The sequence below is a fragment of the Mastigoproctus giganteus genome, chromosome 12, assembly GCF_048544385.1.
Source record: "Mastigoproctus giganteus isolate SK-2022 chromosome 12, ASM4854438v1, whole genome shotgun sequence".
Classification (NCBI taxonomy): Eukaryota; Metazoa; Arthropoda; class Arachnida; order Uropygi; family Thelyphonidae; genus Mastigoproctus; species Mastigoproctus giganteus.
In genome coordinates this window covers 114,677,792-114,705,577 of record NC_143586.1, presented here as the reverse complement: position 1 = coordinate 114,705,577, position 27,786 = coordinate 114,677,792, and the positions used below count along the sequence as shown (strand labels likewise).

Below are 27,786 nucleotides of genomic sequence, written 5' to 3'. Positions count from 1 at the left end.
TAACATGCTGACATGAATAGCAATGATCTAGTTTATTTAAAAATTTTGTTCCCCGTGACAAATGTTGCTTCCACTTGGAACAAATTTAAATCACCTATATTGAGACAAATTTACAATAAGACAAGTTCATACATACTCCTCCACTTCATTTGCATGTAAAGGCTCTCATCATAATCTTTACAATCTTGTTTGTAGATTACTTCCTCTGTCATTATACCTTTGCTGCCAACTAACTCACACTATCATCATTCTTCTCTTTCCTGGTAATTCCCTTCTACTTCTCTCTCTCTCTCTCTCTCTCTCTCTCTCTCTCTCTCTCTCTCTCTCTCTCAAGGTAACTCGGGAAATTTTTTTTTTTTTGGCTGGTGCAGCATAAGCTTCAGGCTTTCTTGCACTATATGGCTAGTAGTAATAATAATAATACACTGATTCCATACTAATATGCATAACTTCTGAATGTATGAAAGCTTTTGTCACACTCAGGCTGCACCAGATAAGATGTATGATCTCATTATCCTTTCCAAATACATTGTATTGTACACTGAAAGGACATAATTCATGGGTTCCTGCCTGGGCAACCAATGCTGTCACCTCTCGCTAGTGGACAAACCTAGGCGCCTCCATAGCCAGGTGGGCAGGAGCAGCAGTGCGTAGCACACACTTGATTAGACCGGGGTTCGAGCCTGTGACCACCAAATATGGAGGGTGCGGAAAGGTCAGGGAATGACCACTGCATATCCCTGGAGCAATATGGCCTTAGTTGCTAATGCTCCTAAAAACCAAATAATAACAAACAAACAAACAAAAAGTGGACAAACCCACCGCTTGGCAAGTAGATAAGTACGCTGCATTCACATAGACAGTAATTCGATTTCAGTATGGATAAATGTCGTGAGATAACCAACTTTGAAAGAGGAATGATAGTGAGTGCCCAATGCTTTGGTCACTTTATTGCAGTGGTGGTACAGAAATTGCACTATTCCCATTCGACAATATCAAGAGTGTATTGGGAATATGCCATTTCCGGAATAATATCTCAACGTGGAGAGCACTGTGGGCGGAGAAAGAGGGTGGATGAACATGGTCGTCAACGTATGTCTCACATTGTTTCAGCCAACCGGATATCGACAGTGCCAAAAATCACTGGTGACTTCAACAAGAGAGGTGCCAGAAATGTCTCCACCAAGACTTATCAGGTGATATTAGCTGCAGTAGGTTATGGAAACCTCCGACCCACAACAGTCCCATTGCTAACACCATGACACAGAACTCTACGCCTCAACTGGGCGAAAGAACATCAGCACTGGGCCTTGGATGATTGGAGACAGGTCTCCTGGTCCGATGAGTCCCGCTTCTAGTTATTTTGAGCGGACAGGAGGGTGTATATCTGGCAGAAACTGCCCAAAGCTATGCACCTGTCATGTCAACAAGGAACTGTTCAAGCAGGTAGACGGTTGGTAATGGTCTGGAGTGTGTTCATCTAGCACACAGTGGGATCTCTGGTATGCCTAGACTCATCTCTCAATGGTCTAGTTTATGTGTCCATCTGCATCGCCAGGTGGGAAGGAGCAGCAGTGCGTAGCACACGCTTCTTGATTAGACCGGGATTCGAGCCCGTCACCACCAAATATGGAGGATGGGGAAAGGTCAGGGAATGACCACCGCGTATCCCAGAGCAATATGGCCTTAGTTGCTAATGCTCCTAAAAATCAAATAACAAACAAACCATCTGCATCCCTTCATGGTCATCATGTTCCCACAGGGCAATGGACTCTGACAGCAGGATAGTGCGCCTTGCCACACAGCTGTGGTGACTAGAACATGGTTCGAAGCGCATTTCTCAGATTTTACCACCATGGAATGGCCTCCCCGTTCATCGGACATGAACACTGTGGAGATGCTGTGGAAAGGTCCGGTCGAGCTTTGGATCCTCCACCCAGGAATGCAATGGAATTATGGGCAGTGATGCAGCAAGCATGGATGGAAATACCTGTGGGACGCTTTCGTGAACTAATGGACTCAGTGCCTCTCTGTGTGACTGCCCTTATCTGGGTAAAAGTTCGGCCTACCCTTTACTAGTTAGGTATCCCATGATTTCTGTCTACTCAGTGTGCATATTATTGTGAAACTCATAATTACATATTTCTGGGTGATACAACATTTTTGTTAGCACTATCATATCTCTGTTGTGCTAACCAGGAGTTTGATGTCATTTGTTTTATTGATGCCATTCCTGAAATTACTGTACATACAAATGACACAGAGGTTTCTTGTATGGTTTACTATCCTGACACACCCCTTCTTTACCCTCAGGACATCTTATCAGTGTCAACTGTTGGGGCAACAAACAAATTCTGAGATGTGTGCAAACATTATGAACCCTTGTACCACCTTTGTCGAATGTCTCTGTCTATATATTAAAAAAAAAAAAAAAAAAAAAATTTCTTCTGCCTACAAGTGCAAGCCACATTAACCTGGTAGAGTCACTGAATCCTTGGCTTAATCCACTAGACTTTCAGCATCTACTCCTTGCTATCATGCATGGACAGAATTGCAGACACAAACATTTTGACCTAACTTGCATTTTTCTACATGGCTCTATATTTATCACGTGAAGTGTCAGTTTGTGTGCTTAGTATCATTAGTCCCGCATGAATAACACTCTCTCTATCCCCCCCCCGTAAAATCTGACAACCTGTTGGTGACATCATTCATTTTTTCTCCCTGCAGACACCCTGGTTCTTCTCAACAACCATATTACAAAAAGTGCTACCTGTTTCCCCTGACTGTGGAGTCTCCTAATAAAACAAAATTATTTCAAACCAGAGCACTTTACTGTTCTGGGCCCCCAAATCAGGTTTGTATCAACTGACTGCCAGATACTTAAGTCCCTGACAAGTTCCCACTTTTATTTTTCTATAAGGCAAGCACCCATTTCTTCAGTAACTCAGGTCCTTCTAGCAATGTACCAAGTTTTAGGTGCCTCCGTAGCCAGGTGGGCAGGAGCAGCAGTGCGTAGCACATGCTTCTTGATTAGACTAGAGTTCGAGCCTGTTACCACCAAATACGGAGGATGCGGAAAGGTCAGGGAATGACCACCACATATCCCTGGAGCAGTATGGCCTTACCCTATTTCCCTGAAAATAAGACCTAATCGGAAAATAAGCCCTAGCATGATTTTTCAGGACGCTCGTAATATAAACCCTACCCCAAAAATAAGTCCCAGTTAAGATCATCAGCCAAGACAAACGCCAGACTTATTACACGTGCACACTTGATAACGAATGGATTTGGTTGTGACTAATTAGAATCTTCATAATTCAATACGTCATGTGTTGTAATGGACGTACTTAATGCACTCGTGTGAAATAAAGAAACATTTTCTGAATTTTGTGCCTGCAATTTTTCATTGCCTTTGTGTGGTCCATCATTCTTAACAGTTTCTGTTGCCACTCCTGTCTCGTAAGTCTTCAATTAACACTTCATTTAAGAATGAAGTGTTAATTGAATAATAATTTGATCCCCAAACAAGATGAGTGCAAAAAGAAAGAGCTATTCCGTCGAGTACAAGAAAGGAATCATGGAGGACTCCCGGGGCAAGAATCTTACAGCTTTCTGCAAAGAGAAGTTGGATCTCCGAATGGTCCGAAAATGGCGATCAGAGTACGATGACCTCAGTCAACAGGTGGACGAGGGAAATGCTAAGAAGCATAAGCGTGGATCAGGTCAGCAACCATTATTTCCTGAGTTGGAAGACATCATCTGTGAATGGATTGCTGACAGAAGAGCAAAAGTTTTGGTTGTTCACAGGACTGATATTCAAGCATTTGCCCTTGCAATGGCACCACAGTTAGACATGTTTCCAGAAGAATTCACACGTCAGAACACCGGATGGATGACTTCCTTCAGCGATATGAACTGTCTCTAAGAAGATCAACAACACCGTTCAAGCTGGAAGATGAAGTTATTAAACGTGCACTTGCATTCAAGTCTTTTGTTGAGGGCATCGACTTTTCTAAATACCAACTCTCCAACATGATTGCTATGGATGAAACTGCAGTGTTTATGGGTCGAGGATCTCAAATGACAATTGATCAGAGAGGTGCTTCGTCAATCTAAATTCCCTCCACTGGTTACGAAAGTGCATGTGTTACCTGCGTTTTGGCAATTCGTCTGGATGGAAAGAAAGCCCCACCTCTAATCATCACTAAGGGCAAAAAAGATAAGATTGAACGTGTTTCAGGCATTTATGTTCTTGAAACTGAAAAGGCGTGGTGCACACAAGCAGCTATAAGGAAGTGGGTCGATTTAATGCTACCACTTGTTTTGCACGGTGGCCAAAGAGGTCTGCTAGTCTGGAATTCAGCCAGCACTCACCGCACTAAAGACATGAACTTCCTTGCAGAAAGAAGAATAGATCAAATAATGATTCCCGCAGAAATTATTGCCTGTCTCCAGACTCTTGATATTGCAATAAACAAGCCATTCAAGGACCATTTGCACATGGAAATCAGTGACTATATTGAAATAGAATGGAGAGAAATCAGCGTGGAAACTGTGAAGCCTAGCCTGCACGAGGTCGTGACTTGGGTGAAGCGTTCATGGGATAAAATCACTGACAGCTGTGTTGCCAATGCACTACGAGCAGGCTACATGGACAAGAAGTGCTCATTTAAGGAGAAATCTGTTGTTAGACATGAGAGATTAGGACCAATGGTTCTACAGGAAATGGAGTCACAAGAAATTCAGGCCAGAATTCGAGGTTTGGAGCTTAATGACGATGTTCCAGAAGAAGATGGCATGACTGTACTTGAATAAATGTAGATTCTTGTAAATTGTTGTGCATGAAAAAATAAGCCATCCCCTGAAAATAAACCCTAATGCATCTTTTGGAGCAAAAATTAATATAAGACCCAGTCTTATTTTCGGGGAAATACAGTAGTTGCTAATGCTTCTAAAAACCAAATAACATACAATGTACTAAGTTTTGATTTGAGATTGGTACATTCCTTATATTAGGACCAAAGAAAAGAATTATCATTAGCATTAGTAGAGGCATATGATGCTTTCTTGCATCATATGCAGCATCAGCCAAAAAAACACCACTCCCATTTCACCCCTCTGTTCGTTCAAAATACCTGTCCAGCTGAGCCTTAAATTTATTTAGGCTATCAACTTCCACAAGGGATGGAAGTCTGTTCCACCAACCAACTACCCGCTGTCTGAAGCCAAATTTCCGCACATCTATCCTACATCTCTCTTTCCTCAATTTAAATATATGCCCTCTCAGGTAATTATTCTGAGCAAGAGGAAAAATCCCATCAGCATTGAGCATGCTCAAACCATCTCTGTCAGATCACCTTGCTGGTGCCTAATCTCCAGACACTAATTTGCAAAACTTAAGCCTTTCTTCGTAAGAGCAACCCTTTGTTCCATTCACTAATCTTGTTGCCCTTCTCTGTACTCGTTCCAGCAGCTCTACATCCTTCTTGAAATGAGGCCTCCAGACCTGTATACAATACTCAAGATGTGGCCTGACCATTGCCTTATACAAGGGAATAATCACCTTATCCCTGCTAGAAAAATTCCTGTATATCATTGACAAGACACAATGAGCTACTCTTGCAGCCCGTCTGCACTGCTCAGAAAACTTCATATCTGCCTGCACAATTACTCCCCGGTTCTTTTCATTCTCTACCACTGTCAGTGTAGTATCACAGAGTTCATACGTTGCTCTGGGGTTACTGTTTTCCATATATAGTACTTTACATTTGTCTATGTTAAACTTCATTTGCCACCTCTTATCAGTTGAGCTATTACTAGATTGACCAGAAGAGCTCAAAATATTACAGTAATTAAATTTAAAAAAATCAAAAAAATTAATCAGATAAACAAAAATTAATGTACTAACAAAATTAGGAATTTAAATTTACATGAAACAAAAGAAAGTATTAAATTTATAATATTATAAAAATTAAATTTACGGTACAGTCAGTCCTCGTATAGTTGTGTTCCTAGAAACCCTCGTGCCATATAAACAGGACCTATTGAGAAAAATAGGGTTAGGTGCCGACCACCCAAGATTGAACACGCATTTGTAACCAAAACATTACCAAAAACAATAAATTATCGTAATAAAATATTGCTAATACTTTTGCTTCTATCGTAAGCAAACTTGTTTTTTGTTTGATTTTCTATCCAAACAGATGACAGCCGTTCCATCTCTTCCAATTCTTTGTGTCTTAATCTAATGGATTTTAATTACATTTTGAGTTGTTCCTGCTCTGAAAGTTGTTTTTATTTTCTCTGCATTCTTTGTAATTCTCGGCATTTCCTCCTATAGCACGTGCAATATCACATGGTCTTTCATTTCGCTCAAAGCATTTCACTTCATATTTTTTCTCTATTGACAGAGGCAGACTGGCCATGAGCCTTACCAGGGAATCACACCGGCCCCGCGAGGTTTTCCCGGTGGGCCGGAGACCGGTGTGATTTTGGCCATAAACGCTAATATGAGGCCGCTACAAATTTTCCCGGGTGTGATTTTTGACCCAGTCCGCCTGTGTTTATCGATATTGCTTTTCTTTTTCTCTCTGAATCTGTAGTGTCTTCACCAGGACGCTTCCTTTTCACACCTTTTAAGTATTTTACTCATTTTTCAGGAATGAAACCCAATTACAAAATGAGGAGGCACTCTTGACACACATAAACAAAGCTGCGCGCATGTAGCAACTAAATAAACAACACTGTAAAGGCAGAGACACACTATGAACACCTCACTGGCTCACATTTTACTAAAGCACATTTCTGGGGGTTACTACCATAAAACAATAAAAACAATTTCCATTTGCATTCCTGCTAGTGGAATCTGTTATAAACTGGTAGTAAACTCGATCTAATTTCATTTGCAATAATACCGATAGCTGGAATTGTGTGGGGTTTTACATATTATGGTGAAATGTGTTTCCCCTTCACTGATATAAAAAATATAAATACATTTTCAGAATCTTCTCTCCATTGCTATTGTGTTGCATTCAGTTGGGGCGATTCCTTGTTCGACTGCCATTTCTTGTAAACGCATAAGCGAATTCGGTTCGTATTATATACGATATCGTTCCCCTATTTATAAATCATGTATGATCGAATTCGTGTAGTGTAAACACGTGTTATACGAGGACTGACTGTATATTAAAAAAAAATTAAACAAATCAAAAATTGGTTTACTGAATTTTTTATTCAAACTGCCAGTCCTTTAGACTTTAATCCACTGAATCTGTAGAGTAAAGAGAGAAACTCTGTCTCTCTCTGATATGTTTCATAAATAATATCTTTGAATGCAGTTGATTTTTGAAAATCAACTGTATTCAAAAAGCCGATCAGGCTATCCGGGTGGGTAAAGTGCCTGCCTGGCAACCCAAAGGTCGCGGGTTCGAATCCTGCCTTGGACTTGGATCGAAGTACTGCAAAAACCTTGGGAGGTGCATTATGGCCACAGAAGTCGATGCGCCAACAACTACCAAAAAAAAAAAAAAGTATTCAAAAATATTTTAGATTATGTTGCTTGTAGAGATTAAGAATTAATAATATAATATGTTCTTAATATAATGCTTATGCAGGGCAATAATTTTATTCTTTCTGCCCTATAGGTTCTGTGATCAACTTGGTAATGTCATTGTTATTAATTTCACCATTCTTATTTATATATATGTATTTGTAGCCTACAGTTGTTTGGTGATCGCAAAGAGGTAAATAAAGAGGAGAGAGTGGAACTGAGCAGAAGAGCCCTTGTCATGCTATTGTATTTTCTTCGTTCACCATTTTATGATCACTTTTCAAAGTAAGTTAAAGTAAATATTAACCATCTGTTCAACTTTATTCTTCCTTTTATTCTATTTTTATTTTATTATTATTTTATTATTATATTTTTTTTTTTGTTCAAAGTATTAGCATTAGTAGGGCATATGATGCAAGAAAGCAAGCTTATATAGCATCAGCCAAAAAAAAAAAAAAAAAAACACCCTTCCCATTTCACCCATCCATTCTCTCCAAATGTTTGTCTAGTTCTTCCTTGAACTTATTTAAGTTGCTGACCTCCACTACAACAGATGGAAGTTTGTTCGAACTATTAACTGCCTGCTGGCTAAAGGTGAATTTCCACACATCTATTCTACAATTGTCTTTTCTCAATTTGAATTTATGTCCCCTCAGGTTAGTAATCTGAGCAAGAGGAAGAATCCCATTAACATTGAGCTTGCTCAATCCATTCAAGGCCTTATACACCTAAATTAGATCACCTCGCAGATACAGGCGCCTCCTAGCCAGGTAGAAAGGAGCAGCAGTGCATAGCACACGTTGATTAGACCGGTGTTCGAGCCCGTCACCACCAAATACGGAAGATGCGGAAAGGTCAGAGAATGACCACTGCATATTCCCAGAGCAATATGGCCTTAGTTGTTAATGCTCCTAAAAACCAAATAACAAATAACTCACAGGTACCTAGTCTCCAGAACCTGCAATTTGCAGAACTTAAGCCTTTCTTGGTAATACCAACCATTTGTTTCCCTCACCAATCTCATTGCCCTTCTCTGTACTCGTTTCAGCAGCTCTGCCTCTTTCCTAAAATGAGGCCTCCAGACCTGTATACAGTTCTCAAGGTGTGGCCTAACCATTGCCTTATACAAGGGGACAATCACCTCCTTATCCCTTCTAGCAAAATTTCTGTATATCATTGACAAGGCACCATAAGCTACTCTTGCCACCTTTGCACTGCTCAGAAAACTTCATATCTGACTGCACAATTACCCCCCCCCCCCCCCAGGTCCTTTTCATCCTCCACTACCTTTCAAAGGTAAAATCAAAATCTAACAATTCACAATTATACCTTCCATGTATAATATAATAAACTAGAAAGACTTAAAAGCATCTACATTTAACGCCCTGTTTCCAGTAATTTTGAAAATTGCAAGAAAATATCACACATCTTAGCTTTAGTTGTCCAATTTTAACTTAAAATGCTGAAATTGAATAAATACTCTGAATTTTTAGCCCAAGAAACTGATAAAATTGAATCACAGGTGATATATTCATTAAGCTTTCATAGCTTCTGTGATTATTGCTTTTAAAATATTTTATGATTCTAATGTATTCATCCTCCTGGTATCTACCCAGTTAATGTAGGCCATTTTGCATCTTAATTTGTTATAGTTCTTCTTTCCTGAAATTAAAACCCATGCCTTTGCCTTTAACAACTGCAAGCCCTTTCTGCACCTTCCACATAAGGACTGCATAATCACTTCCTGCTAATGGTTACATGGTGATGCAAATAATAATCATCTAGTTTATTTAAACTCCCCCATGGTAATTTTCTCTCACAGTTAATCCGATCAGTAAGGGTAAATTGAAATCCCTCCTAATAAGATATTTAAACTTTCTCACCAATTCCATCAGCATGTCAAGTCTCTTCACAGTCATCTAGTCTTTAGCAAATCCACACTCATTTTACCTTAGCATCCAACTACTTCACACAATACTGATTCTGTGCCAGCACATGAAAGTTATGGTTCTGGAGGAAAGGTTTTGTTGCACTCAAAACGTGAAAGTTTTGTTTGATAAGAAGCATACCCCTTCCTTCTGTCTTGCCCATCCTTCCCAAATACATTATATATACTGTACTGAAGCTTGTTATCTCTTATTTCTGGGTGACACCATTTTTGCTAGCCCTATTATGTCAGAATTAGTTGTTCTAATCAGCAGTCCAAATTCACTCATTTTATTGATAGAGCTCCTGACGTTTCTATAGACAGTTCAGATCAGTTACAGGTAGCAAACTATATAAGAACACAGTTCAGACTGCTTTCTTATATAGCAGTCTGAACAGGTAGCACTGCTTATATAGCAGTGCTACCTGTAAACAAATATTAATACAGGTGACCCCCGCTTAACGCTGATAGTTCGTTCCGGGAAAACAGAGCGCTAAGTGAGCGCCAAATTCCCATAAGGTACCATATGTATTTGTGAGTTGCGGTCTATTCCATAGGATATTTTCTATCAATAATAAATGGTAGTGAAAATATGCACTAATGTCGATTAAAAATATTTAATATTCAAAATATTGTACATATAAAATATTCTAAATTATATACACATATAATTATGAGGTAATTAACTAACGAAAATCATGAATTTATTAATTCAATGGCCCTGTGCTCTCGAGTTTTCGTATCTTGACTGAAAAATGTGTCGATTTTGGGTTGTGCTTTGGCCCTCTTCCTCTCATTGTACAACATCGTGTAGGGATTCATTTCTTTCTTCAAATTTCTTATTACCTTGGCACTTCGTTCCATGTCAGGGTCGTTCTCCCGGAAATAATCACACATTTTTTCGAAGTGTTCAAAAGCTTCACTAAGTCCTTTTGCAGTCAGCGACTTCATCCGTTCTTCATCTATAGTATCTTGATCATCATCTCCCTCAATAGCAAGCTCTTGTTCTTTTATAATTTCCATTAGTTCTTCATTAGAGAGGCCATCCCTGTCGTTGTCGATCGTCTCTTGTACGATGTTTTCGTTAATTTTGTGTAATCCTGCTTCTTTTCCGAGCTCAATGATTTGTGTTTTAACATTTTCAGCGGAATCATCAGGTTCCTGGGAATGCTTTATGCAATTTTTCCAAACTTTCCTCCACACTCCATTCATGGTTTTCTGAGTCACTTCATCCCAGGCACTTGAAATGTTGTAGATGGCAGTTTTAATGTTATAGGATTTCCAAAACTCCTTTAAGCTCGGTACATTTTCAATGTTGATGGCTTTAATAGCTTGCAAAAAGGTGTTCCTTATGTAGTACGCTTTAAATGTTGCAATTACTCCTTGGTCCATGGTTGGATCAGAGATGTAGTGTGTTTGGAGGCATGTAAAAAACTTTTACGTGATTGTTCAAGTCTTCTAAGCTCTCTTTGCTTGGGTGTCCTGGCGCATTGTCCATGATTAGAATAGCTTTATAACCAATGTTATTTTTTGCACAATATTTTTCCACTGCAGGACAGAAGAACTCAGCATACCAATCAATGAAAAGCGGCCTGGTTACCCAAGCTTTTTCATTAGTCTTCCAGATTACAGGTAGGTTTGATTTAGCTAAACCTTTAAGAGCCCTTGGATTTTCGGAATGGTAAACTAAAAGGGGTTTTAATTTAAAATCCCCCGCAGCGTTACCACCCAACAACAATGTTAACCGATCCTTTGCCGCTTTGAAGCCCGGCATGTTTTTTTCTTCTTTCGATGTGAAACTTCTTTTAGGCATTCGTTTCCAAAAAAGACCTGTTTCATCTATGTTAAAAACTTGTTGAGCAGTATAACATTCCTCTTCAATAATTTTAAATTCTTTTTTGAAAGTTTCGGCTCCTTGTTGATCTGCACTTGCAGCTTCTCCCTGTATTGCTACATTGTGCAGGTTATAGCGCTTCCTAAATTTATCAAACCAGCCCTTACTAGCGTTAAATGGTTCCACATTTTTTTCGGGGTGAGCTTCCTTTAAATCTTCATATAGGCTCTTTGCTTTTTCTTTAATAATAATTGAACTTAACGGAATTCTACGTTGAATGTTGTCTTCAATAAAATTATGTAGAAGTTTCTCCATTTCAATCATAATAGCCGGCCTAGCCCTGGTCAATTTAGTTGCCTGCAGGGGAACAGCTGTTTTTCCAGCTGCTAAAATTGATTCTTTATTTTTTATGATTGTTCTTACAGTTGAACCTGCCAGTCCTAAATTATTGCACCATCCACTTGTCTTTGACCGGAATCAATTCTCTTCAAAACGTCTAATTTAATTTTCAAACTCAATGTTTTTCTTACCTTTCCAATCTTTGCACCGTGTCCAGACATTGTTGCTTTTTCATTCTTATCTGCCATAACTCTCTGCAAATGTAACTGCGTTGCACTGATTGTGATACGGTGGATGTTCGAGTACAGTAAACTGTCTGTATGTCTAACACTGTGTGCACTGAATGATATCTAGAATTCCTCTGGCAAGTGAGCTGAAGACGGTGACAAATGTTTTATTTATCTGAAAAGTTCGATTTTACCATGCAGTAAAATCAAATGGTTGTTTATTGCAGGAAAAGTACTGTAAATCAATTATGGTGTGACTCATGGAGTTTATGGAATGGAATTTGGAATGGAACATGTTTATGGAATTTCCAAAACAGTAAAACAAACAAATTTTATGTACTTCAGGTGACCACAAGGTCAGAGGAGTTCAGAAGACAAGAGAATACTGTACAAGAAACAGCACCGCATTTAGCACTCATGGGATTGATTGTGTGAAAAATATTTCGCAAGTTATAGTTCCCACAGTAAAACAAAAGAAGAGATAGGGAGTAAATCTATTTTTAGTATCTTTCTATTACAGGTCAGAACAGAAAATGCAGACTTCGTAACAACATATGACACTGGATGGTAAATTTTTTCAACTTGTGTACTAAAAAAGAATTTCTCCCTTGAAACTATCCACACCAAGAAAATAAGAGCATATTGAAAGTTTCAATTTTGTACGTAGAGTAGAAATTATAAAAATAATTACTGTAGTTAATTTCATGGTGGCTATTTTCTCCTTTTGCCAAAAAAAAAAAAAAAGGCTCAAAACAGACTGGACTGAAGACGGATTTGCCAAAAATTCATTTGACAGCGTTATAGTCAGATACGGGTTATAATGCAAGAACAGCGTTATAGCGAATCAGCGTAAAGCAAACCGCGTTATAACGGTGGTCTGCTGTACACCTCTTGAAGTTATTTACACTTGTATTCAACCAACATTATAAGATAAATGTGTATCCATTTTATCTCTGTTGTTCCTAACTAGCAGTCTCCCAAAGCTCTTAGGGCCTCCTTTGATAATAGTGGTAACTGCCCTTGTTGATACCTTTGTTTATTGTATTCCTAACCTACCAAGACAGGCCACACCAATAAATTTCACCCAAAACACTCGCATATTCCTTCAAGTCTAGAGTTAATTCACAGGGCTTTGAGTATATCATCCCTCCTATCTTGCCTGGTCAGAGTTGTAGACACATACTTTCTACAAGGTAGGATGTAAGTGCAAAAAAAAGTTACTGTATGACTTTTTTTTCTTTTTTTTTTTTGTGTGTGTGTTTGTTCCTATATTTATCCAAGAAATCATTAGTTTGTGTGCACTGAATGTCATTAGTCCACACATGAATAATAAGGTTCTCCTTACCCTCTCTCCCTTAAAATCTGTCAATCTGTTGATACATCAGTTGTTGGTCCTGGTAGATACACCCCCTGTTTCTAAATGCGCATTAGCATTAGTGGAGGCATATGATGTAAGAACGCAAGCTTATACAGCATCAGCCAAAAAAAAAAAAAAAAAACCTTCCCATTTCACCCATCCATTCCATCCAAAAGCTTGTCCAGTTCTTCCTTGAATTTAAGCTGTCAACTTCCACAACAACAGATGGAAGTTTGTTCCAGCACTCAACCACCCGCTGGCTAAAGGAAAATTTCCGCACATCTGTTCTATAATGGTCTTTCCTCAATTTGAATTTATGACCCCTCAGGCAATTAATCTGGGCAAGCGGAAGAATCCAGTTATCATTGAGCTTGCTCAAACCATTCAAGGCCTGAACACCTCAATCAGGTCACCTCATAGGTGCCTAGTCGAATTCCAACTGCTGGTTAAAACAAGTAACGTGGACATAATAGGGCTTCCGGAGACGTGGTGCCACCCGGAAATTGGGGACGATGAGTTTCATTACGGCTTGTATAATGTATTTAGGAAGGATAGGGTAGATAGAAGGGGTGGTGGGGTAATGCTTCTTATCAGAAGCAGCCTGAGTGCGACAATAGCTTTCCCAGAATCAGACGTTTCACATGCTAGTATAGAATCTGTATGGCGTGAGATAATTGGAAATAAAGGTATAATGTCAGTAGGAGTAATCTACAGACCAGGTGATTGTGAAGATTATGACGAAAGCCTCTACATGCAAATGGAATGGGCAAGTAAGCGTCAATGTCTTATTATGGGTGATTTCAATTTGCCTCTAATTGATTAGAGTAAATGGGAAGGAAACTCAACATGGCGAACAAAATTTTTAAATCAGCTAGATGACTGTTATTTGTACCAACATGTCAGGGAAAGTACTAGAGAAAAGAATATCCTAGACCTCATCATCACCCATGAATCAGATGACATAACAGGGCTGTCAGTAGAGGAACCAGTAGCAGGAAGTGATCACGGAGTTCTATGGTGGATAATGATGAGAGAGGTAGCAGCGGTAAAAGGCAAAGGAATGGGTTTTAATTTCAGAAAAGGAAATTACGATGCCTTAAGGTACTACACGGCCTCTATTAACTGGGTAGATATTGCACAGAGAATTAATACAATTGAACTGTGGTATGCTTTTAAAACATTAATCACAGATGCGTTGAATGGGTATTTACCATTAAAAAAATATCCAAGAGGAGGGTTCCAAGTTGGATGAATAGTGAAGTTGCCACATTACTTGAGCAGGAAAAGGTGGCATGGAAAGGTTACAGAGCAATAAAAAGTACTAGAGCCTATAACAGCTACAAGATGATCTGTAATAGAGCCACAGAAGAGGTTCGATAGGCAAAGGCAGTTTATGAGACATCACTAGCAAACAGAGCGGAGAGGGAGGATAAGGAATTCTTCACATATATAAATGCCAAGAAGAGCAGGACAAACCGGATCGGACCTTTACATAAGGGAAAGGGGATAGTATTAAATACACCAGCTGCCATTGCAGATGAACTCAACAGTTATTTTGCATCGATATTTACAAATGATAAACCTTTTGTGGCAATGGGAAATTGTGGGAGCGAAGTTGAAAGATATGTAATTAATGATATTGAAATTTCACAGATTATTTAATGAAAAAACTTTTGAGCCTACAGGCCAGTAAGGCTCCTGGAGTTGATGGAATAACCCTGTAATCTTAAGGGAGGTGGCAAGTGAGTGCATTGAACCATTGAGGCTAATTATGCGAGCATCACTAGACTCTGGGAGATTCCCTTGGATTGGAAAAGTGCCAATGTATCTTCCATACATAAGGGTGGCTCTAAGAGTGAAGTGGGAAATTATCGACCTGTCAGTCTGACTTTAGTGGTAGGGAAAATCATGGCGGCAATGATCAAGGGTTTAATTCAGGATCATTTGGATTGAATTGAAATTCTCAAGGATACTCAGCATGGTTTCGTAAAGGGAAAATCATGTTTAACAAATCTGGTTCGTTATTTTGAAAGGGTCATTCGCGAGCTGGATTTAGGGAATAATTTCGACATTGTTTATTTAGATTTCAGCAAAGCTTTTGACTCAGTCCCACATGAACAGTTGCTTTATAACCTGGAACAGGTTGAAATCACTGGGAAAATCCTTAGATAGATAGCAGGATAGCTTCAGGGCAGGAGGCAGAGGGTTGTGATAAATGGCTATTCCTCAGATTGGGTTGATGTAAGAAGTGGGGTTCACCAAGGATCAATATTAAGACCACTGTTGTTTTTAATTTTCATAAACGACATCGATGAAGGGATAGAGGGCATGATGTCGAAATTTGCAGATGATGTTAAAATTGGTAGAGTAGTTAATGATCACTGTCAAGTTGAGCTTCTTCAGAGAGACCTAGATAGGCTTCAGGAATGGTCAGAAAAATGGCAGCTATGCTTTAATCCAACAAAGTGTAAGGTTTTACACCTGGGAAACAGTAATCCCAAAATAACTTATTCACTTGGTGGAATTCACGTAAACCCCGTACTGGAGGAAAGGGACTTGGGTGTTACGATACGGTCAGACATGAAATTCTCTGAGCATTGTAAACAGGTTGCAAAGAAGGCCCATGGTATCGATGATCTATCGAACTTTTGCAAGTAGAGATAGGGACGTGATAATCCCATATATAAGGCTTTTGTTAGAACACACTTGGAATACTGTGTTCAAGTATGGAGACCGCACCTAAAGAAAGACATCGAGCTTCTTGAAAGGGTGCAAAGATGAGTAACTCGCCTGGTGAGATCGGCAAAAGGGTGTCCATACGAAGAAAGACTTCGAATATGTGGGTTGCAGAGTTTGGAAACTAGGCACCTTATAGGAGATTTGATTGAGGTGTTTAAGGCTCTGAGAGGCATCAGTGAAATGAATAAGGACGAAATTTTCAAGATTATAAATGATGCTAGAACTAGGAGACATAAATTCAAGTTACGGGGGGAAATGTTTAGATTGGACTGCAGGAAGTTTTATTTTAGCCAGCGAGTTATAAATTACTGGAATGAGTTGCCTACATGGGTGGTAGAGGCTGACAGTTTGGGGAAATTCAAAGGTCATCTGGATAGTACCTTCGGATCAGGGAAGCGCATAGGTTTAATTTCCTTTTCTTTTATTAATTATTATTATTTATTTTTTTTGGCTGGTGCAGCATAAGCCATAGGCTTTCTTGCACAATGTGGCCATTACTAATACTAATAGTCTCTATACACTGCAATTTGCAGAACTTAAGCCTTTCCACGTAAGAGCACACCTTTGTTCCATTTACCCATCTCATTGCCCTTCTCTGCACTCAGTCCAGCAGCTCTACATCCTTCCTAAAATGAGGCTTGCAGACCTCTACAAAACAGTACTCAAGGTATGGCCTGACCATTGCCTTGTACAAGGGGACAATCATCCCCCTTATCACTGCTAGTAAAATTCCTGCATATCATTGACAAGACACCATGAGCTACTCTTTCAATGTATCTGCACTGCCTAGAAAACGTCATATCTGACTACACAATTACCCCTAGGTCCTTTTCATTCTCCATTACCCTGAGTGTAGTACCACACAGTTGGTAGGTTACTTTGAGGTTACTGCTACCCATATGCAGTACTTTGCATTTGTCAATGTTAAACTTCAGTTACCACCTCTAAACCCATCCGCCCAACTTTTCTATATCCTGTTGCTGTTTGTTTGTTATTTGGTTTTTAGGAGCATTAGCAACCAAGGCCATATTGCTCCGGGAATATGCGGTGGTCATTCCCTGACCTTTTCACATCCTCCGTATTTGGTGGTGACGGGCTTGAACCCCGGTCTAATCAAGAAGCATGTGCTACGCACTGCTACCCCTTCCCACCTGGCTACGGAGGCGCCTAGATCCTGTTGTAGTAGCGTACCATCATTAGTGTCATTAACAACCCTGCTAACCTTTGTATCATCTGCAGACTTCAACATTAAGTCTGATATACCTTCATCAATATCATTGATAAATATACAAAACAACAGTGGGCCCAACACCAAACCCTGGGGAACTCCACTAATAACATTAGTCCACAAAGAGCACTGTCCATTGATTACCATTCTGTCTTCTCCTACTCAACCATCCTTTTATTCATTGTAGCAACTTGCCATTAATGTCATACTGCTCCAGTTTGTACAGTAGTCTTCCATGTGCAAGAGTATCAAAAGCTTTCCTGAAATCGAAGTATATGACATCAAAATTATTTTTTTGCATCCAGTTCATTTGTGACCACATCATAGTATCCAATCAAATTGTTCAGACAAGACTTCACCTTAACAAACCCATGCTGTGTCTGAACTGTAACTGCAGTCTGGTCTAGATGATCCTGCAGTGCTTCTTTAACCAGTGCCTCCATTAATTTTCCAGGAGCAGAAGTTAAACTGACCGGTCTGTAATTACTCGTGTCACCCTTTGTGAACTGGGGACACATTTGCAGATCTTCAGTCCATGGGGACCTCCCCTGAGTTCATAATTATGACTAAGGGTTTTCTTGCTTACTTTGCTGTCTCCTTGAATATAATTGGATAGATCCCATCCACCCTGAATAACTTTCTTATGTTTAACTTCAGCTAGTTCTCCTCCACTGTGCTCTCAGTTATGACAAAATCATTTAGCTCCCTGTTAGAGTTTGACCAAATGCTGGCCTTCACTTCCCCAGAATTCCTCATGTGTGAATGTAGATGCAAAATACTCATTCAGTTTGTCAGCTACATGATGACATTGTTGCATTGTAGAAAACTGTGATAAGATAGATGATATTGTTGCATTTGCAGAAAACTGGATCCCTAGAATTATCCGTATATGGTGACTTTGGTGCATGTACATGTATGTTTGTCAACATGTCCATATATGCACCCACGTCACCATATGGATAATTCTAGGGATCCAGTTTTCTGCAAATACAACCATGTCATCTATCTCATCACCTGCAACAGTAAATATATTGGCAAAACTGGCAACAAGCTACACCTCAGACTAAACCTCCATAGATCGGATATAAATAACTACATGAGCAACAACAAACATAACAGCACTGAACAGGAAATTGAATACAAGCATATTCAGAAACTCCCGGCACCTCTGTAGCCAGGTGGGCAGGAGCAGCAGTGCATAGCACACGCTTCTTGATTAGACCAGGGTTCGAGCCCATGACCACCAAATACGGAAGATGCAGAAAGGTCAGGGAATGACCACCGCATATCCCCGGAGCAATATGGCCTTAGTTGCTAATACTCCTAAAAAACCAAATGACAAAAACAACAAAAACACCCATTTACTAATATATTCATGTCTATCCTAGAGCACATACCAGACTCTTTCACTAGAACCAGAAAAGAAGAATTTTACATGCTCAAGCTAAAAATCCTTTACCCATATGGCCTCAACAATAAATTTAACCACAGTATCATCTCTAATAGTATAACAGATGCATGTATCTATGACAAGTTCCAAATAGAAAAGGCCCACAGAAAACTAAACATCACAAAAAACCCAAACCTAAGAACAATATATCATCACCAAAAAACAATATTGGTATTTTCTCACAGACCCTATCAAAATGGGACAGTTGTCATACAGATGTAGAGAATATCCGTAACCTTCTCTTTGGCACCAAACTTAGTGTCTTGAAAGCTCTCTATAAATTCACCTCCAGCTTTGAGTTTACCTCTAAGCACCTAGAATACCTAATAACAGACCTGTAAGTTCAGACTAAAAATACATACCAATAAGGATAGCACAGAATTTGCCACTCTCGTATTGAAGTACATTAGTAATATACACAGCTTCAACATCCATAGCTGCATCAACAGACACTAGTCTTCTTCCTGACAACTGCCAAAATCTTCACATAAAGCCTAGATTCAGTTACTCTAAACCTTTTGGTTTATTAGCTTGCAACTACACTTATCCATCAACTTAAATAATTTCATCCCAGATGCCAACAGCTGCATATGTTATCAACCTAACCTACAGCCTTAACACTACGGACACATTATTACAGGCAATCGAGATATTTTCCCCAACCAAGAGCTCAGAAACATAATGACACATGGATTTAAATTTAGACAATATGAGCACTACAACTTGACCAAGGTCAAAAAACAACTATATCAAAACCTACTTAACATCTGCTTAAAACTATCCTACAAATACAACACCCCTATAGAGGCATTCCAAATCTGGATCAATACAGCACATGCTGACCTTTTCAACAATTATAAGATTATATCCTCTCTCCCAACAGCTGGCAGTACTTACATCTTCTTCAACATTAAATCCTACTTAGTAGAATTACATAAACATTTCATAATCACTACAGTAGACAAGGCTTCAAATAACTTTGCTTCTATATGCAAAACTTTCTACTATCAAACTATAATAGCAGAACTTAACTCTAGCACCACATACAAACCTGTCACCAACAATAGTAGTATCATCACAAAGAAACTTATTGCTTTCAGCAAAAAATTAAATATCAATTTTAGTAATTACAACTTTCCTGACATTTATTTTATCCCAAAATTTCATAAAAATCCCATTAGTTTCAGATTTATCACATCCTGTAAAAACAGTTATTCTCATAAACCAGAAAAAGCTCTGGAACAGCTCCTTAAACCTATCTTAAACATTCATCCTAACAGCAGAATCATTGCAAATAATCAGCCTGTTATAGATGCCCTAAAAAATCAGCATATTACTCACATATCTACTTTTGACTTCAACAGCTTGCTCACTAGCATAGATCTATCTAACCTAAAGCTAGTAATGAAAGAGCTTTACGGTAAGTGTAAACATTTTATAAACTTCAAACCAGACTACTGCAATAACTTAACCAACTTATGTGTATTAAACAGTTACATCTTTGATGGCTCCACTGTCTATCTACAATCAAAGGTACACCTATGGGCAGCCCAGCTATCCGTATCCTAGCTAACATTTACCTGTACTTCTCAGAAACTGCCTTACCTGCAAGACTTTGCTCACATCTACCTCGAGAGCTCACTCTAGAAAAAACTAATAGCAGTAACCTTACTGCACATTATCTAGACTTGGATACCAATCTGTAATGCCAAGACTACCATAAACATTACTACCATTACTTTAAAAATTACAGCTGTGAATTACAGGCTCCGAAAAAGCGATAAGTGTTTGCCTTTTTATTTACCTAATTGTTATTTTATATTGTACTTGATATGTAGTCTTATAGTTATTGTTACGCTGGTTATTTTTAATTTAGATAAAGAGTTTTTGTAGATTACTACTTAATATACATAAAACCATTATTTTATGTATATTAAGGAATCTTGTGGAATCTTGCAGCCATTGTTTTTGTATAGAGTAGTAGGGAATTCAAATTTTTAATTGTGGTAACTAGGCAGCTCTAACATATAATTATATAGCGTAATACGCATCACTGCATTTAGAATTCTATTAAATAGCGTAGTATTGACAATTGATTAATTAAATTTATTGATCTTATTAATTTAAAATATCATGCCCCAGACTAGAGCAGCAAAGCAACGGGCACAAAGTGGCAGGAGTGCTGTGACTCGGGGGAGAACTGAGGGGGCAATTCTCCAACACATCACAGCTTAAAAAAATGTGCAACTTGTGAAATGTTTGCCGAACTCTCTGGAACAGAACATGATCTAGCCAAGGAGGATGCCTTTGTGTGCCAGGTGCAGAGAGTATCTAGAAATTAGGCATCAACTCAGCGTTCTACTGGGTGTCTATTAGAGCTTGAGGTATAGGGTAGAAGCCCTCGAAGAAATTAATATGAGGGGCCCGTCAAGCTCTCAGCTGCCCAACTCAACGCCAGAGCTCACTCCTGGGCATCGGGCAACACAGCGGCAATCTCCAAGGCAGAATGCGCTGGTCCCACCGGAGTTAGTTATCTTCGGTGACTCTATTGTCAGGGAGACGGGAAATATATTGTGTAAAAAGAATAGATGGAACAGGACCAGGGTATGTCTGCCAGGGGCAAAAGTTGATGACATTGTAAAGCATATATCATCTTTTAAGGGCACAAAAGGTGATATTGTTGTACACGTTGGCACCAGTGACATTAAGAGTAGAAGATCTGCAGATTTACTTAACAAGTACAGGTCAATGTTGCAAAAAAGTAGAGTCAGAGTTAAATTTGAAAGTGTCTGCAATTCTGCCCAGACACGATAGGAGGGAATACATGATAAGAGCCTTGTCAATCAATTCGGCCCTGGAGGGAATGTGCAAGGCTCAAGGGGTAGAATTTTTTTTGACGTGGTCTGTGCTTGTTAACAGGAGAGACTGCTTCTACAGGGATGGAATACACTTAAATAGAAAGGGTGCAAGAATATTTGCTGATGCTATCAAGGCAGTGTTAGGTGGGTCGGAAAACTGATAGTTTGGGGGGATTCACAGACTAAAAGGTTAAAAGTAGCCGCAGGCAGAGGTGAAGGTGATTCTTGCACAACTTCTATTAGAATAAGTAGCGACCTGTAGCGAGGGGTGCTGGGGGTTTCAGGGACTGATGGCAGTCATCGTGAAACAGGTGGATATATGGGATATGTTAGGGTAACTAATAATAAGGATAGTACATGTATACTTGCATGAATACCAATGCTAGAATTATAGTAAATAAATTTGATGAATTTGAAGTGTTAGTCAGGACATCAAAGGCAGATATTGTTGGGATAGAAAAAACGTAGTGTCACACAGATATAAGGAATGCAGAACTGGAATTTGGGGAGTACAATGTGTACAGAAAGGATAGACAGGATAGGAAGGGAGGAAGTGTTATGCTATTAATTAAGAAAAACATAAAATCAAAAGAAGTGCATCCAGTTGATATCGATGAACAGTGCACTGTTGAGTCAGTTTGGTGTGACATAAGCACTTCAAAAGCAAAAATAAGAGTAGGAGTGTGTTACAGGCCTAATGACTAGAATGAGTACAATGAACAGTTGTACAGAGAAATAGAGTGGGCTAGTAAATCAGAATGTCTTATAATGGGGGATTTTAACTTCCCAGATATTGACTGGAACTTGTGGTTTGGTCACTCACACACTAGTAAGATTTTGTGGATTTACTGGATGATTGTTTTCTCCAGCAGCATGTTCGAGAGGCAACCAGAGAGGGTAATGCTCTTGATCTGGTTATCAGAATTTGCAGATAAAGGAACCACTAGGAGGCAGTGATCACAGTGTACTGATGTGGGACTTAAAGATATAATTTCCATCAGGGGTGAAGGAAAGGGTTTTTGCTTCCGTAAAGATGAGTACATGGTCTCAAACAGTTTTTAAATTCTGTACAGTGGGATCAACTGACGATGTTACCAGCAGTAAATTCTAAGTGGGAAGCATTCAAGGAATTAATCGTGGATGATACGAAAAGTTTCATATCTATTAAGAAATATTGTTCAAGGTTTAGGCCTAAATGATTATCAAATGAACTAATGAGACTCGTGACAGAGAAGAAAAATGCATGGGATGCATATAAATTATCAAGCGACTCAGAAGCCTATGGCAGATATAAGCTAGTCTGTAATCAGCTCACAAAGGAGGTTAGGCAGGCGAAGGCAGATTACGAGAAATCTTTGGCAAAAGATGCTAAGAAAAACAGCAAGGATTTCTTTACTTATATAAACTCTAAAAAGAAAGCGGGTGAATCTGATTGGTCCACTTGATATCGATGGTTTGACTGTTGATGATCCTGCTCAGATAGCAAACAAACAATGAGTATTTTGCATCTACATCACATGAGGAGTTATTAAGGTTTGAAAATGGCAGAAAGTTATCAAATTGTAGCAGGGTGCTTAATGATTTTGTAATAACTGAGAGAAAAGTGGAGGAGAAATTGTTGAAGTTAAATGTAGGAATGGCACCTGGGGTGGATGGGATCTATCCAGTTATATTAAAGGAGGCGGCAAAGCAACTAAGCAAACCCTTAGCCATAATTATGAGAGCATCCTTGGACTGGAGATGTTCAAATGTATCCCCAATTCACAAAGGGGGATCGAAGGGTGACACGAGTAATTACAGACCAGTTAGTTTAACTTCTGTTCCGGGTAAAATAATGGAGTCACTGGTTAAAGATGCATTGCAGGATCATCTAGACAAGACTGCAGCAATAATTCAGACATAGCATGGGTTTGTTAAGGAAAGTCTTGTCTGACAAATTTGGTAGGATATTATGATGTGGTTACAAAGGAACTGGATGAAAAAAATACTTTTGATATCATATATTTGGATTTCAGGAAAGATTTTGACACTGTTGCACATGGAAAACTATTGTACAAATTGGAGCAGAATGGTATTAAGGGTAAGTCGCTACAATGGATAAAAGGATGGTTGAGTGGGAGAAGACAGAGGGTGGTAATTAATGGGTGCTGCTCTTCGTGGACTAACGTTATTAGTGGATTCCCACAAGGTTCGGTGTTGGGTCCTCTGTTGTTTTGTATCTTTATCTATGATATCGATGAAGGTATATCAGGCTTAGTGTAGAAGTTTGCAGATGATACAAAGGTTGACAGGGTTGTAATTACAGTAATGGCAGTGTGCTACTGCAACAGGATCTAGGTAATTTGGGCAGATGGGCTAAGAAGTGGCAACTGAAGTTTAACCTTGACAAATGTAAAGTACTGCATATGGGTAGAGGTAACCCCAGAGAAATGTACCAACTGTGTGGTACTACACTTAAGGTGGTAGAAAATGAAAAAGACCTGGGAGTAATTGTGCAGTCAGATATGAAGTTTTCTTAGCAGACAGGCTGCCAGGGCAGGTCATGGGTTTTTGTCAATGATATATAGGAATTTTGCTAGCAAGGAAAAGGAGGTGATTGTCCCTCTGTATAAGGCAGTGGTGAGGCCATGCCTTGAGTACTGCGTACATGTCTGGAGGCCTCATTTTAGGAGGGATTTGCCTGCTGTAGATTTGCTTGAGCGTGTACAGAGATTGGCAACAAGATTGGTGAGGGGAATGAAGGGATCCTCTTACCAAGAGAGACTTAAGTTCTGCAAATTGCAGTGGCTGGAGACTAGGCACCTCCGTGGTTATCTGATTGAGGCGTATAAGGCCTTGAATGGGTTGAGCACGCTGAATTCTGATGGGATCCTTCCACTTGTTCAGATTACGAACCTAAGGGGGCATAAATTCAAATTAAGAAAAGACAGATGTAGAATAGATGTGCTGAAATTAGCCTTTAGCCAGCAGGTGGTTAATTGCTGGAACAAACTCCCATCTGTCGTTGTGGAAGTTGATAGGTTAAATAAATTTAAGGAGGAACTGGACAGGCATTTGGAGGGAATGGTGTGGTTTTTTTTTTTTTTTTTTTTTTTTGGCTGATGCTGCATAAGCTCATACGCTTGCTTTCCTGCATCACATGCCACTACTACTCCTACTACATCTACAATAAATGTAATGCATTCAATTTCACACATTGACACTCCAATGTATGAAATTAAACGAAAATTCATGCTAACATCATCCTCACGCAATGCATAAGAATAGTAGTTACTATATGTAACAGCCACAACTTAGTCACCGTAAACATAAGATACTTCTATTACCTAAAGCTAGTAATGAAAGAGCTTTACTGCAAGTATAAACATTTTATAAACTTCAAACCAGACTTCTGCAATAACTTAACCAACTTATGCATATTAAACAATTACATCTTTGATGGCTCCACTCTCTATCTACAATCATAAGGTACACCTATCTACAATCATAAGTTAACCCTAAATGGTAAAATATGGTTTTCCCACCATTTTCGACACATTTGTCTTAAACACTTATAACTTGCTCCCAGAACTTTGTTCAGGGTCCTACTAGAGGAACAAGAATATCAACCTCAAACTGCCCGAGCACCACCTTTTATCACTCTTCCTCATATACTATTTGCCATCCCTAACCCTATTTACTTTCCTTCTTGAGCGCAATTAGTTTTTCGAAAGCAATCAAGATGCTGTTTTTCACCTTACAATAAGTTCAGCGGCTATATCACGCTACTTTGCAGTCAGTTCTCTATGCTTTCCTGGGATGCATGCCACATGCGTTTAATCCATTCTCACCCACTCATAATTCTACGTTCTATTACTTGCATTTTCCTATGCATGAGGTCGCTTCACCTTTAAATATACACGCCAACTATTAGTGGGAATCTCTCTCTCTCTCTCTCTCTCTCTCTCTCTCTCTCTCTCTCTCTCTCTCTCTCTCCTCTCTCTCTCTCTCTCCCCCCCCCCCCCAAACTTCAGCATGGCACATTAAGTACCACCTCGACTCACAAATTTATTTTAATTCCATCTCATTCTCTCTTCCCATTTCTTTCTTTTTTTCGAATTTTATTTTTCTAGATTTTCTTAGTTTTTTCACTTTTATGCCAGTCATTATTATTATATTTATTATTAGTAGTATTTCTTCTGCCTCTGTAGGGTCAGCCGCGAGATATACATCAGCTTTCACACTTTTTTTCCCGCTTTTATTCTCTCCATTATCACAGAAATTTATGCTTTGTGTATATCTCGTGTTCGAAACAGAGGCCCTTTCTCATTTGTTACATTTCCCTTGGTTTTGCCGGCTGACCCCTGATGAAATCACCAAAATCATCGCAATTGCAACAATGAGTAATTTTACATTACTAATTGCATGTTTTTTGCAGGTACTTTCTTAAAATTTTCTGTACAGGTACTTGTAATTTTTCTGTGGATTCAACAGATTGTTCTTTAAACTACTCTGCACGCTATACCTATAGACTATATATTTTACCTATATTCCTTATAGTTGGTATTTTTTTCTACTATTAATGTAGTAATCTAGAACTATAATCCCTTATACTTTTCATACTCTTTTATAGATTTCATACTCATTATCCCCTCTCTTAATAACTTAATATTATTATATGTATATATATAATATGTATATAATAATGCTAAATAAGTTTGATAATACAAGCTGATATAATTATACAGGCAGTTCTCGCTTTACGAGTTCCTGGGTTTGAGTTTTTTTTTTTTTTTTTTTTTTTTATTGAGTATCAACAAAATCAAAAGTATAAACATTTATCGCAAAAAATGAATGTTAAATTCATAAATACTGCATTTCAAACCATTGTATCTATACACTACAGTGTACCCCCACTGTGATATTAATCCGTTCCAGAGGCACCATCGTATCATGAAAATATCGTATTGTGAACCCAATAACACGTTGTTTTTTGGTTTCATTCCAAGACGTTGGAAGTTGAATTTTTCGCTATATAAGTAGGCTATTTTTCTCTCTAAAAGGTCATTTTACCAATTCAAATCATTAAAGTGCACTACACTTTCATCGTTATCATATGTTCTGTTATAAGAATCAGTTAAAGCACATTTCTGGAGATTACAAACATAAAACAATAAAAACAATTTACGGTTTATTGGGCTTTTCTGTTAGTGCAATCAATTATAAACTCATTGCTATTGCATTTACAAACATATCGATAGCTGGAATTGTGTGAGTTTTTATGTTAATATGGTTAAATGTGTTTCGTGTACACTGAAATCTTCAATCATATTAAAAACATCAATTTTCAGAATTTTCTCTTCATTCCTTTATTCCAAGATTGGTTTTTGCATCACTTTGTGTCTGAAGGAAAACAATATTGTGAAGATAAAAATATTCCTTTTCGGGTGATTCTGATTTTAGATAATGCCCCTGACCATCCACCATTTCTGCAACATCACCACCCTAATGTTAAAATAAATTTTTTTCCACCAGATTCGACACCACTTTTGCAACCAATGGACCAGAGCATTATTTAAACGTTTAAAGCACATTATCTTCAAGAGACATTTTACATGCTAATTAATGAAACGGATAAGGAGTGTGGTCCAAGACTTTTGGAAAGAATTCCATATTTTAGATGCAATTAAAATAATACAACGAACCTAGAACAAAATTACAGAGAAGAACTTGAAGGGTGTTTCGAATAAACTGTGTACTCGATTTATTGATAATTTTGAAGGATTTCAAGAACCAGCAGGGATTGTACAAAATGAAACAAGCAGATTGCTAGCCAATTGCAGCTTGACGTTTCTTCAACTGATGTCACTGATCTGTTTCAAGCACACAATGGAGAGCTCACAAATGAAGACCTCTTTGAAATAGCAAAATGTGAAGAAGCTCAGGAAGAAGAAGATTTAACAGCTGAAATGCCTGTTTGTTCCTTCACTCTCAAGGAGCTAGATGAAGCTTTTCAACCCATAGGAAAAGCAATTGAGATTTTCAAGTCACAAGATTCAAATTTGGAGCGCACTAGGAAAGTTGTTACAGATTTAAAAAATGCTTATTTATTTATTTTATTTTTTTTATGTAAACCCCAAACATGAGAGGTATTAGAACCTATAGTACTTAGTACCATGCTTGGGTTGGAGGTTGAGAAGACGAAAAAAGATATTTGTTGACATTAGACTGCACACCTGTAGACTGTAATTTTCAGGAAATACGTATGAAGGAAGGTTGTTCCAGAAAACGGTAGT

The 27,786-nt window shown here is 38.6% G+C and overlaps 1 protein-coding gene across 2 annotated transcripts in view; it reads left to right on the top strand.

Moving 5' to 3' along the window:
- The window catches only part of Pex16 (peroxisomal biogenesis factor 16), a 275,960-nt gene that overhangs the window by 209,030 nt on the left and 39,144 nt on the right, over positions 1 to 27,786 (top strand). For both annotated transcript variants that reach the window (XM_090386047.1, XM_090386046.1), the window contains one exon: positions 7,718 to 7,837. In XM_090386047.1, the coding sequence (XP_090242173.1) occupies positions 7,718 to 7,837 (120 nt within the window). The remainder of the gene's footprint in view (positions 1 to 7,717; positions 7,838 to 27,786) is intronic.